This window comes from Oryza sativa, chromosome 12 (genome assembly GCF_034140825.1).
Source record: "Oryza sativa Japonica Group chromosome 12, ASM3414082v1".
NCBI lineage: Eukaryota > Viridiplantae > Streptophyta > Magnoliopsida > Poales > Poaceae > Oryza > Oryza sativa.
The window spans coordinates 14,282,323-14,296,019 of NC_089046.1; the positions used below are offsets into that span (position 1 = coordinate 14,282,323).

At 49.3% G+C, this 13,697-nt stretch overlaps 2 protein-coding genes across 2 annotated transcripts; both read left to right on the plus strand.

The window, feature by feature from the left end:
• Positions 1 to 1,036: 1,036 nt before the first annotated feature.
• Positions 1,037 to 3,188, plus strand: LOC136354548 (uncharacterized). The gene is made up of 4 exons (XM_066306053.1): positions 1,037 to 1,243; positions 1,809 to 2,150; positions 2,377 to 3,075; positions 3,162 to 3,188. The coding sequence occupies exons 1-4, from the start codon at positions 1,037 to 1,039 to the stop codon at positions 3,186 to 3,188; spliced, it is 1,275 nt and encodes a 424-aa protein (XP_066162150.1).
• Positions 3,189 to 8,371: 5,183 nt separating this feature from the next.
• LOC136354549 (secreted RxLR effector protein 161-like) lies at positions 8,372 to 9,121 on the plus strand. Its single transcript, XM_066306054.1, has one exon. It carries the CDS (start codon positions 8,372 to 8,374, stop codon positions 9,119 to 9,121), a length of 750 nt encoding a protein of 249 aa, XP_066162151.1.
• The last annotated feature ends 4,576 nt before the right edge of the window (positions 9,122 to 13,697 follow it).

A 13,697-nucleotide genomic window follows, 5' to 3' on the forward strand; every position in this document is an offset into this window, starting at 1 on the left:
CCAATCATGTCAAATGCTAAAAGGCTACTTCTATAAATCATACAACCACAGAAACAATTATGATTTATCCGGCCCAATAGTTCGACCAAAACCGAAACAATGCTACAAAACAAAAAGAAAGATCCCATATGACTTCATGATGAAGTGTTATAATTGCAATTTTAAATGAGTGCTAGCTAAACCTGCTGCAATGCAACGCAATCACGACAGTAATTATAGTATGAATCTGTGTACCAGAGTATAAATTTGAAGAGACATGGACATCTACCATATAGTGCAGCAGCTTAAAGTGTTTTCAGTCATTTGCCAATCTAAAATTTGGATCAACGTTGTTTTTTATGGCTGGTGAGCAGGCAGTCATCTCCAATCTCGGTGCACTCGATGTTGAATAAATCTAGCTGCTTTGTTTGTTTTAGTTTCCCCTGTTTTCGTTTTTTCCTAGTCAAGCACGATCTGGCTTTGTTTTCGGTGTTAGACTTTATCTTGTTGTTTAGCTTTTGTGTGTGTGCTAGTTATATGCATGTGTGAGTGAGTTAGTTAGATCAATGACCATGATCTGCATGCAAGTGATCACATGCAGCTGGCTTGGAGGTGTGGCCAAGTTTGTGGAGTCATGGAGTGAATTGTGGATCATCTAGCTCGCAGCATGCATGTGTTAATTAGTTAGTGGTGCTTTGCATGCAGGTAGGAGTGGCTTGCATGTAGGGAGGTGAGTGAATGAAATAGTCACAGTGTATTTGGCCGAGCTGTGCAGCCAAACAGGGGAAGTGGTGAGTGCCGGCCACGGCAATGCGTGGCTATTTAATCCTGTGATCAGTGGTGTATGTGGGGTGTGCCAAAAGTGAAATACAGGTGTTTGTGTTGTGCGCGCTGGTGTGCAGCGTGGAAATTCCTTGTGTACTGTTCATCTTCTTCCTACGTCAGTTCATTATATCTATGTGTGTGTGTTTCATCAAGTGAGAAAGAGAGAGGTGTGTGTGCGAGTGAGTGTTTGGGCCAACAATTGGTATCTGAGCTGTGGTGAGTTCCTGCTGCCATGTCTAGCGATGGAGTGTACACGCCGGCGCCGATCCGTCATGGCAGCGGCTGCGGTGGCAGTGGCGACCTAGGCGGCCATGAGCGCGTCGTGCAACAAGTGAAGGAGGCGGGGGTGTCGCTACGTTACCCCATGCTCGAGGGGCAGCAACAGCTGTTGGCCGCGTGTGTGGAGCCACGACTGACGCGTGCTGAGTTGGAGGCCAAGGTTCGGGTCATGTGCAGTAAGGCTTGACGCGCGCTGAGTTCGCGCGGAGCTGGTGTCGTGTGCGTCGTGTCCTGGATCGTGGGATGGCACGATGTGGCAACGGATACGTGTGCATACATTTAGGAGTCCACTTCCTTTCAGTTGTAACTTTCCTTATTTATAGTTCAATGCAACAATCAGAAAAGCTGCAGCTTCGCAGCACCAAAAACCTCACAGAGTTCGGCTGTGTTTAGATCCAAAATTTGGATCCAAACTTCAGTCCTTTTCCATCACATCAACCTGTCATACACACACAACTTTTCAGTCACATCATCTTCAATTTCAACCAAAATCCAAACTTCCCCCCCCCCCTCGTGGCTCTGGGACCCAATGTCGCTGCCAACTCGTTTTGGCTCACGCACCCCTCCGCGCCGCCGCAGGCCTTCACCGTCCCCCACGCGTGGGCGGCGCCCGGCGGGTCATCGAGCGCGTCGTACGGGAGTCGACCACAAGCAACGTCGTTTACCCGACGCTCACCCGTACCAACTACCAAGAATGGGCCCTGATGATGCCGGTGAACTTGTAGGCACAAGGCCTATGGTCTGCCGTGGAGCCAGGAGACAACGACCGCGTCGACCGTCAAGCGCTCGCGGCGATACTCCGCGCGGTGCCGCCTGAGATGCTGTCCACCCTCGCTATCAAGGAGACGGTGCAGGAAGCATGGCAGGCCATCAAGATCCGGAGGATTGGCGTGCGGCGCGTGCGCGAGGCGAATGAGCAGCAGCTGCGGCGCGAGTTCGCCGACATGTGTTTCAAGGACGGGGAGTCCGTGGACGACTTCTCGCTGCGACTCTGCGGCCCCGCCAACAATCTCCACACACTCGGTGACGAAATCACTGAAGCAGAGGTCGTCAAGAAGCTGCTGCATGTCGTGCCGGAGAACTTGCAGCAGATCGCCATCTCAATCGAGACACTGCTCGAATTGACGAGATGTCCCTTGAAGAGGTGACTGGCCGTCTGCGTTCCGTCGAGCAGCGCAAGCTGCGGAAGGGCAACGGCGACCACGTCGATGCCAACGGCCGGCTACTCTACACGGAGGAAAAATGGCTGGCTAAGTTCCGTAAGTCTGCTTCTTTGCTGGATGGCGGACAAAGCGGGAGCTCCTCCTCTGGCGGCAATGGCGGCCGCCAGGGTTGAGGACGTGGGAAGAAGAAAACAATGGCGCTTCCAAAGAGACCCAGCCCAAGTCAAACGACGCGGGCCGCAATCCTGGAAATTGCACCTATTGTGGAAAGCGGGGTCACTGGGCCAAGGACTGCCGCAGCAAGCCCAAGCCTCAACAGGCCCATGTGGCCCAAGAGGACGATGAAGGGCCCACCTTGCTTCTTGCTCGTGCAGAGCTCGATTCAGTCCCGACGCTGCCGCTTCCTGTTCCGCCACTGCCTCGCGCTACGCCGGCGACCCCGCCGCAGTCTAAGCCGCTGGAGGTTGTGCAAGCAAAGGTCTTCGCGTCACTCGACGACGCAGCAGAGCGAAGCCAGCGGAGATGGATCCTGGACACCGGCGCCACCAACCACATGACGGGGTCCAGATCTCTCTTCGCCGAGCTGGACACGGCAATCACTGGCACCGTCAAGTTCGGCGACGGCTTGGTGGTCTCCATCGAGGGACGCGACACCATTCTCTTCGCTTGCAAGACAGGCGAGCACCGGGCGCTGACCGGCGTCTACTTCATCCCTCGCCTCACGGCCAACATCGTTAGTCTCAGACAGATCGACGAAGCTGGGAGCAAGGTGTTGATTTACCACGAGGTGCTGCGGATTTGGGATCCACAAGGCCGCCTCCTCGTCAGGGTAGATCGTTCACGCAGCCGCCTTGTCACGCCCAGAAATTTAGCTCTAAATTTCCGGACTATTTTGTGTATTAAATCCCTGTCCAGGACCAGCCAGGATACACAAAACGATAAGTAATAAACAGATCTAAACGTAAATAAAGCGTAAAATACTTATATAAGAGGCACTTAGTCCTTACACAGAAAGAGAACGACAGCAGCGGAAAAGGCGATCCTAGCGGGGCTTCAGCTCCACTCCACAGGCAAAACTCAACTGGGGTCTGAGCCTTGGTCCTCTAACTTCGTCTTCAGCTTAGAAGCACTAAACTTCTGAAAAGGGGGAATAATAGTAAGGCTGAGTACAACCACCATACTCAGCAAGCCAAACCAATGATGCAGACATGCAAGGGGATACAAGGATGGCTTGTGGCTATTTGCATAAAAGCGGTTGTAAAACATTTATTGAGCAAAACCAGTAAAACCGTTGATTAATTAAAGTAAGATTATATCTCCACTGAACAACGCTACACCATGTTGAACAGGCCCAACCAACCCACCCGAACTACAGTGCATTGGGTCGATTTATTAAGTGTGAGACTAATCACGGTGAATCTGGTTGATCGCCCATAACCGCGGGCACGGCTATTCGAATAGTTTTACTCTGGCAAGAGGTGCACAACTATACCCACAAGACACAATCCACCCGCATGTCACCATGCCTGCGCAGACACGTCACCATGTCGAGTGATTGTGACAAGACCCTTCATATAACTCTCCCCTAACCATCCACACCACGCTAAGGTTTCACCCCCACCCCCTACCCCGGAGGTGGGCAGTCCCCTCGTGCGCCGCGGTGAATCCGGCAGCTGGACAACCGGACACCCCGGCCGACCCAACTTCATCACGCCCACCCTCGCCACCGGTGCCTAGGAAAGGGTCGAGCTATACTTCAGATCAGGCAGTTACCCATTCCCGCTTGTGGTAAGCACTGTAAGTCTTCCAGGGTTTCCCGTGAACCGGTCCTTAATTGCCATGGGTGCGACTAGCAAAACCATGCACCCACAGCCCACCATTCAGTCGCATTTTAGTTGTATAATTACGACCAATGAAACATGGTCGGGTGTCTCGAGCAAGCAGCTCGTCATGATACTAAAAATGTCTAATACTGCAATTATACCATCAACTGAGCTAGTGGCAATTAAGCATGACTAAGCATATAGTTCTAGATAGGTCATCATAGTAACACAAGCTAGTCGATTTATCACCCAAGGTTGACAAAGGACGGGTAACAAGTAAACATGGCATAAGCGAGTAGATAGGTAAACCCTGATCCCATGTAATTAACAAAACATGCACATTTATTTGCAAACGGTAAAACATTTATAAATTGGGTTCAACATGCTCAAGGAGGAATGTGTGACTTGCCTTGCATCTTCACAACAATCTTCCAAACTCTTTTCCTCGCGACCGCGGACTTCCGAAACGACGGATTCTACACGCTGGCACACAAAACGAGGAAAAACTCTAACAAAAACCAAGGAAACAGTACATAAAAAGTAAAGAAACATATAGAGCTCAATTTTAGATGAATTTTGCAAGTTGAATGGCTCAATTTGAAGTTCGAATGAATTAGATATGAATTTTAGAAGTTTTGAGCCATTAAATGAATTTCTAGAATTATTAATGATTTATTGCGCAATTATTAATTGTTTTCTCAAGGGATAAGATCATCGCTGACGTCAGCAAAGGGGGGAGGCCGACGCCGACAGGCGGGCCCCACACGTCAGCGGCTCCAAAGGGAGGACACACGGTGGACTCGGTCCACCGCGGCCTGGGTGGCACCATGGACCCGGACCACGAGAGTGGTCCACGGGCGGCGACACAGAGCGGCTAGGGGCGGCGGCGGCTCATGACTGGATGTGGCCTCCGGCGACAACACCAGCGACATGACGCGACGCGGTGGCGGGCATGGGAGGCGGCCGCCAAAGGGGAGAAAGGGGAGATGGAGGGGACTGCTCACCATGAGCCGGGGCAGCGGGGGCAACGGGCGGCGGCGGCAGTTCCTCGGGAAGGGCGGTAGCGGAGGTCCAATGGCGACCCGCAAGCACGAAGTGGCGGACGGTGGCCGGGATTCCTTGGGAAGAAGATAGAAGGGTTAGGGAGGAACATAGGTGACCGGAGCGGTGAGAGTACCACGCCGGAGAGGAGAGGAATGGTGGAGCTCACCGGCGACCGAGAGATACCGAGCTTCGGCGGGATTTCGGCGGCTTGGATTTGCAGCCGAGGTGCGGTGGGGCGTGGCGGCGCTGTGGGTAGCGGCGGCATGGGCAATGCGACGCTCGCCGGCAGGAGGCGGCAGTGGCTTGGGTTGGTGGTGGCGACGGGGTTTCGGCGGCTGGAGCTCGCCGGAAAGCGGCAGAAGTGGGGGACGGCGTGGGGAGAGTGAGGGAGGCGATGGGAAGCTCGAGGGAGGATGGGAAACGGTAGAGGAGAGCCGGGCGATGCTTTATATGGGCGCAGGGGAGGGAAATTGTGGCCGAGAGGGCGGAATCGGGCGGCAACGGCCAACGACAAGGGCAACGTCGTGGGCGAAGTGGAGCTCGATCCCAACGCGATTTTTTAGGGGAAACGTGGGGAGAGTGTAGAGGAGGTGGAGGGGAACCAATTTCATGCGGTTTGGGCGCGAGGGCGCGAGCGGGAGAGGCCGGAATCGGGGCAACGTGGGGCGGCAAAGGCGCGGCATGGCGGCTTCGGCTCTGGAGGCGGAAGGTAGAAGGAGGAGCTGACAGGTGGGGCCGCGGCGAGGGAGGGAGGAGACGGTTGGGGGAGGAGAAGTGAACTTTGCAAGGGGACGGGCCTTGGGGGCCAAGAAGGGAGGAGAGAGGAGGGAGGCCGGCCTAAGGGGGAGGAAACTTGGGCCGGAAACGGCCCAAAGCAAAGAAGGAGGATTTTAATTCGTTTTCTTTTTCGTTTTATTGGTTTAATGAACTTTGTATTATTATAATTACTTCTTGAGCTCCGAAAATTCACGGAAAAATCCGGAGAGTATATTAGGGCACAAAGAATATTATAAAATATTTCTGGCAAATGATTTTTAAAGGAATTTTTTAATTCCCTCTATAATTCACTTGATTAAATTGATTTAACTTTCATTTAATTTCTAGAAAATGTATTATTTAATGATTTTTAATCCCGAACGAAAGTCGGGGCGTTACACGCCTCTACACCATCGACCTCGATGTTGATCGCCCGGTTTGCCTCGCCGCACGGAGCTCGGAACCGGCATGGCGCTGGCATGCAAGGTACGGCCACCTCAACTTCCAGGCGCTGCGCAAGCTATCCCAGAAGTCGATCGTGCGCGGCCTTCCCATGCTGGACCAGGTGAACAAGGTCTGCGATGGGTGCCTCGTCGGGAAGCAGTGACGCGCAAGCTTTCCGTCCTGCTCCAAGTACCGCGCGACCACGCACCTCAACCTCGTACATGGTGATTTGTGTGGCCCAGTTGAACCTGCGACGCCCGCCGGCAATCGGTATTTTCTCCTTTTGGTTGATGATATGAGCCGCTACATGTGGTTAACACTGATCAGGAGCAAGGACGAGGCAGCCTCTACCATCAAGCACTTCCAGGCACGCGCCGAGGTGGAAAGTGGTCGTAAGCTGCATGTCCTGCGCACCGACCGCGGCGGCGAGTTCAATTCTATCGAGTTCGGCGAATACTGCGTTGATCGTGGCGTCCATCGACAACTTACGGCGCCCTACTCCCCGCAGTAGAATGGAGCGGTGGAGCACCGCAACCAGACCATCATCGCCACCGCAAGGAGCATGATGAAGGCCAAAGGGATGCCGGGCCTCTTCTGGGGGGAGGCCGTCTCCACAGCCGTCTTCCTCCTCAACCGCTCGCCGACAAAATTTCTCGCTAACAAGACGCCTTACCGGGCGTGGTATGGCGAGCGCCCCGCCGTCCACTTTCTTCGCACGTTCGGCTGCATCGGCCACGTCAATAATGACAAGCCGGGGCTGAAAAAGCTCGACGACCGGAGCGCCCCGATAGTCCTGCTTGGCTACGAGCAGGGGTCAAAGGCCTACAGGCTCTATGATCCGGTTGGTGACCGGGTACATGTGTCTCGTGACATCGTCTTTGACGAGGACGCTGCCTGGAGCTGGGATGCCGCGAGCATGGGCTCGCCGAATAGGAGCCGTTCACCGTCGAACACGCGGTGAGCACGACCAAGGAAGAAGTAGTGACGCCCGCAAGCTCTCCCCCGCGATCGCAATCGCCACCAACGCCGGTTTCACCGACTCCAGAACAAGGTATGCAAGCAACGGAGGCGGAAGTGGAGCACGCCTCGCCTCCATCGCACGACTCCATCCTCGACACCGACGCCGACCCCGAGAAACGCGAGCCGCGCTACCGCACGCTCGACAACATCCTCGGGCCAGCTTCACCGTCCGGCATGGCGACGCGCCTGCTCGAACAACTCGAGCTCCATGCCGTGAGCGCCGAGGAGCCATCGTCGCTGGCTGAGGCTGAGGCTGAGGTTGACCCAAACTGGAAGGGGGCGATGGAAGACGAGATGAAATCGATCGAGGAGAACAATACTTGGAGCCTCACTGATTTACCTGCAGGGCACAGGGCGATCGGTCTCAAGTGGGTTTACAAGTTGAAGCGAGATGAACAGGGGGCTGTGGTGTGCCACAAGGCGAGGCTCGTTGCAAAGGGCTACGTCCAGCGACAGGGGGTGGACTTTGATGAAGTGTTCACTCCTGTTGCTCGCCTGGAGTCGGTGCACTTACTCCTCGCCGTTGCTGCACATCAAGCTTGGGAGGTGCACCACATGGACGTCAAGTCAGCGTTCCTCAACAGTGAGCTCCAGGAGATGGTATTTGTTTAGCAACCACCCGGCTTCATCAACGCCAACGATCAAGGCAAAGTGTACAAGCTCCATAAGGTGTTGTACGGTCTCCGGCAAGCTCCTTGAGCGTGGAACGCCAAGCTAGATAGCTCCTTGTTGTCGCTGGGTTTCTGTTGCAGCAGCTCAGAACATGGAGTCTACACACGTGCCACCGCCGGCAAGCGACTGATCGTCGGTGTGTACGTGGACGACCTCATCATCACTGGTGATCACACTGAAGACATCGCTGGTTTCAAAGAGGAGATGAAGAATCTCTTCAAGATGAGTGATCTCGGAACACTCAAATACTACCTCGGCATCTAAGTGACTCAACGCAGTGGCTGCATCACGCTTGGCCAATCTGCGTACGCCACCAAGATATTGGAGAAAGCTGGGCTCCAAGACTGCAATCCAAGTCAGACTCCGATGGAGGTATGTCTCAAATTGAGTAAGAACTCCGATTCTCCTTTGATGGATTCGACTTTCTACTGCATCCTCGTCGGGAGTCTTCGTTACCTCGTCAACACCCGCCCCGACCTGGCATATGCAATCGGGTATGTCAGCAGATTCATGGAGACTCCTAGAGAAGAGCATCTCTCTGCTGTACGGCGTATACAGCGCTATGTGGCCGGGACGAGGAACTGGGGACTCACTTACCTCGGTGGGAAGGAAGAAAAGCCTAGTCTGCTGGGTTATAGTGACAGTGACCTAGCAGGCGACACTGACGATCGCCGGAGCACCTCTGGACAAATCTTCTTCACCGGTGGAAGCCCAGTCACCTGGCAATCCTCCAAGCAACGAGTGGTGGTGGCTCTGTCTTCTTGCGAAGCAGAGTACATTGCTGCTGCGGTAGCAGCATGCCAGGGAGTGTTGTTGGCGCGACTCCTGACTGATGTGCTGGAGGCTGATGCGCCTGCTCCAAAACTGATGGTGGACAATCAGTCCACAATTTCTCTTGTCAAGAATCCTGTGCATCACGACCGGACGAAGCATGTTGACATCAAATTTCATTATCTCCGGGAGTGCGCAGAACAAAAGCTAATCGAGGTTGCGTTCGTTGGCACCGCTGATCAGCTTGGGGATATCTTCACCAAGTCACTCGGCAGAACCAGGTTCCACGAGCTGTGTTCCAAGATTGGTGTTTCTGATCTTCGTCAAAGGAGTAGCAAGAATTAGGGGGTGATTTGTTGAATAAATCTAGCTGCTTTGTTTGTTTTAGTTTCCCCTGTTTTCGGTTTTTCCTAGTCAAGCACGATCTGGCTTTGTTTTCAGGTCATGTGTAGTAAGGCTTGACGCGCGCTGAGTTCGCGCGGAGCTGGTGTCGTGTGCGTCGTGTCCTGGATCGTGGGATGGCACGATGTGGCAACGGATACGTGTGCACACATTTAGGAGTCCACTTCCTTTCAGTTGTAACTTTCCTTATTTATAGTTCAATGCAACAATCAGAAAAGCTGCAGCTTCACAGCACCAAAAACCTCACAGAGTTCGTTTCTTTCTTCTTTGCAAAAGTTCGAGAATCTTGAGTGTTTCTGTCACTCGACTTATGAATTATGACTAGGTTGGCCTCTGCCTCAGGATGCTCGTTTAGATTGCCATGGGGCAGTGGATGGAACGCTCAATCCTGGCCATGGAACGGGGTAGGAAGGGCCTTTTTGGTTGGTGTCTTGAGCATCATGCCTGAGAGGAATAGGAGAAGTTGATGAAAATTGCCTAGCTAGGCAGCCTGGCATTTTGCTTGTTTGGTTGTGCATCGTTGCCTGAGGGGAAAAAACATGGTTAGAGTTTAGATAGTACTGCTAAGAGCATCCACAGTGTGTAATCGATTTTAGGATTATAAGGTCGTTGACGTGGAATTTAATCGAGAGCTGCAGTGTTGCATCAGATCGTTGTCCTCAAGGGAACAATAAAAAAAATTATAAGCTGCTTCTTGGCTGGACAGATGAAGCCATGCTTGGCCTGACACCCGTATCTATCTATTCTTGCGCCTGGATTTTTTTAATCAGCAATGCGTGGTTTGGTTCGGCTCGTCTTTGGAGTTCGATTTTTCCTCTGACACGCACCAGTCGACCGCCCCAGTGTACTCTATTCGATTTTTCCGTCTCACGGTTCGATTTGTCCATACACTGGAGTTTCTCAAACTCAAATGCTAATTGAAAGACAAATCTCGATTCGCCTAGCTTTGTTCACTTTTAGTTGTTCGCTCTTCCGAACAAATCAATTTATTGCCTTAGCTTTTGATGAACGAACCATTTGCATACATCAAGAAGAATTAAAGAATGAAGAACATAGGAAAAAAAAAATCCCAAATCCACGCATCTAGCAGAACGCCAACCTAGAATGATTTCTGCGGGCTTTCTTTCCAAGGACCAATCAATCATCACGTACATGAAGAAGGAGAAAAAGGGAACAGAATGCAATGACAGAAATTCCCAAACCATCAACGATTTCTTCAAGATTCAACTGCATGCAAAGCGTTTCAATCGTTTCGGCAGATCGGCGACTGCTGTTGCTTCGTGCGGAAGATGGGTCGCAGACGTCGATGTCGCGCCTTGACCAGCTCCCACGGGTGTTGGATCCATTCGCCGGAGGGGACTGCGAGGCGGGGGTGGCAGTCAGTGGCGGATGGTGTGTGCGGAGGAGGGGGCTGCGAGGAGGCGGCGACGCGGTGGAGAGGCAGGGGGCAGCGGTTAGTGGCGCAAATCCTGGTGAGTGAGAGATAGAAGATGGGAGATCCGCGAGGAGGGTGGGGCGGCGTGAATTCCTTGAAGAGCGGAGTGCGTGCGATGAGAGTGGATGGGAGCGGGAGGAAACGTCGGATGATTTGAGGCGTTGGATTAGAAAATTCTGTATCATTGGATTTGACGAATGAAGTACGAAGGATGCAAGATCTAGTTGGTGAACTCATAAGGTGTAATATAATAATATGTAATATAAGGTGTAATAGTAATATAATACTGTCACTATTTATCATACCATAAATCTATCTATTATCTTCTATTATTATTATTATTATATACTAAAAGTCCATTAAAAATCCTAAAAACACACTCAAGTCGCCATGTGTCACTCTATAAACACTCCTATACCACCATGTGGCACTATCTAATCTCACCATCGATTTTCATTTAATTGGTGGATCCATTATTTTAGAACATTAGATTAGATCTGATTTTTATTAAATTGGTGGACCCATTACTTACACTGATCATTAGTATATAATATCTTCCCTTTATAAAAGTGAAAATACGTACGTCAGCAAAAAAAAAAAATCAAGTATCTCCGGTACATATGATTCGGGAATAAAAGCGTTCACATTCCGTTCGTCGGAAGAAAAAAAAATTGCCCGGCCATGTTATAAAAGAGACAGAGAAAAAAAAAGAGAATACTATAAACACTCCTATACCGTCACGTGGCACTATCTAATCTCACCGTCGATTTTTATTTAATTGGCGGACCCGTTATTTTAGACTAATCATTAGTGTATATATAATATCTTTCCTGTATAAAAGTGAAAGTACGTACGGTCGGCGAAACAAAAAATCAAGTATCTCCAGTAGGTATGATTCGGGAAAAAAAAAACGCTCATGTTCCGTTCGCGGAAGAAAAAAAATGCCAGGCCGTATTAAAAAAGAGATAAAGCAAAAAAAAAAGAATATAATTTTCTACCGTATAAGATACAGCGAAAAAACCATATATCCGTAGTACCATCTATATCTATCTACTATCTATCTATTATATAATAAATAAAATCCATTAAACTTTCTACAAACACTCCCAAACCATCACATGGCACCCTATAAATAATCTCAAGTCACAACATAAATAAAATAGAAATCTAACCATCGATATTCATTTAAATCGATGGACCCATTATTCTATATCATTAGATCTATTGTAGAAAACCAAAACCTCCCACGTTCCCATATCCGTGCACCACACACGTACAGATCAAATTGCAGGCTACCTGTTCCTTTCTCCTTTTTTATCCCTATCACAATTTAAATTAAAATTATCATTATGAAAAACAATATCATAAATAGGTGTTAAAGTCCATTAAACATTCTATAAGTATTTCTAAATCATTGTATGACATTAGAGAAACTTCTATCCATTGGTTTCCACTTAAATCTGGACACATTAATTTACATCATTATTGGATCTATTTTTTTAATAAAAAAACACCCCAAACCATCTTCCCTTTCTCTCCATCCCTATGGGCGTTTTGCCAAGCTGCTACTTGTCTCACTTAAATTAGATTCTAATAAATCTGAGAAAAAAATATAATATCCAACCATCGATTTTGGCTTAAACTTCAACACATTATTTTATGTCGTCAGATCAATCATTTTTTTTCTAAAAAAAGAAACATCCCAAACCTCCCTCCATCCCCGTTACCATGCGGTGTGTGGTGTTACTTTTCTATGTTTTTTCCGGCTCTATGATAATTAAAATAAAATTATTTTTATGGACAAAGAAAAGACCACAAATGAATCTCCATCTATTAGGTCTAGCTGGCTATTATTTTTTTAAGTGAAAACAATAACTTAATAACGATATTGCCTATATTTAAGTGCTGAAAAATTTACTTTATGAACCCACATCCATATTGAAGCCTCTACTTAATAAATATAAAATTTGCTACAGGACATAAAAGAAGTGTAGTTAGTTGAGAGACACTGGAAGAACATATATATGCTATGGGACACAGAAAAAAAATGGTAATTAGCTGTTGGATACCCGTGGCATTATTTTTTTATATCCAAAGGAAAGGGAGAGAGAAACAATCGCGAAAGTATGATTTTGCCCCTTCCTTCCATGTGTGGCTCGCATATAGCTCTGACGCCATTGTAGTCATGACATGGCAGCGTGTCGTGGCGCAGCTGCGAGACCGACAACAATAGCCTGCGCTCTGCGGCGCCCTGCTCGATATAAATCAGGAGGTGCTCCATGTTGTGCTCACCCCCAAGCGCGGTGTGTGGTGGAGCATCGACACCGGCATGGCCCTCGCGCTGTAGCGACGACGAGTGCGGGAACGACATGGAGCTACGGGCCCTCCTTGAAACCCCCTCCCCCTCTAGATAGCCACCTCACCGGCGGCGGGTGCGGTTGCCGCGTTGGAGGTGTATGCGAGCCGGACTTGGTAGCCAAGGGGCAAAATTGTACTTTTATTATTGTTTCTCTCTCCATTTCCGTTGGACATTATAAAATAATGTTGCGGGTGTCCAGCAACTAAATACCAGTTTTTTCGGTGTCCTACAGCTGATACACATTCTTACGGTGTCCCTAGCTAATTACCTTTTTTTAATGTCCTGTAGCAAATTTTACCCTAAATAAAATAAAATACTAAAGTTGCTCACTAAAAATCAAAGTATCCTAGCTTAATTTTTTTATAAAACTGGTAGACCCATTATTTATATCCCGTTAGACATCTAACAACTTTCTATCAACTTTATTAATTTTGTTCTCAGCATGTATACATGAGCTATTTACCCATACATTTTGATATTGATGCTTTTATGAATAAATGATTATTTTAGGAGATAAATAAATAATCTTAAGATGATCATATCATCTAAATTATATATATGATCTATGAAGTTACGTGGCCAGTTGAACAACATACTGATCATACTAAGCACGTTGGTTGCACCAAGGAATCTTAAGAGTGAAACAACCATGATGTGCCCTCAACAATATATAAGCCAATTCCAGATAGGAATTAAAAGACCGTATCCATTTACTTTTCGGGTAA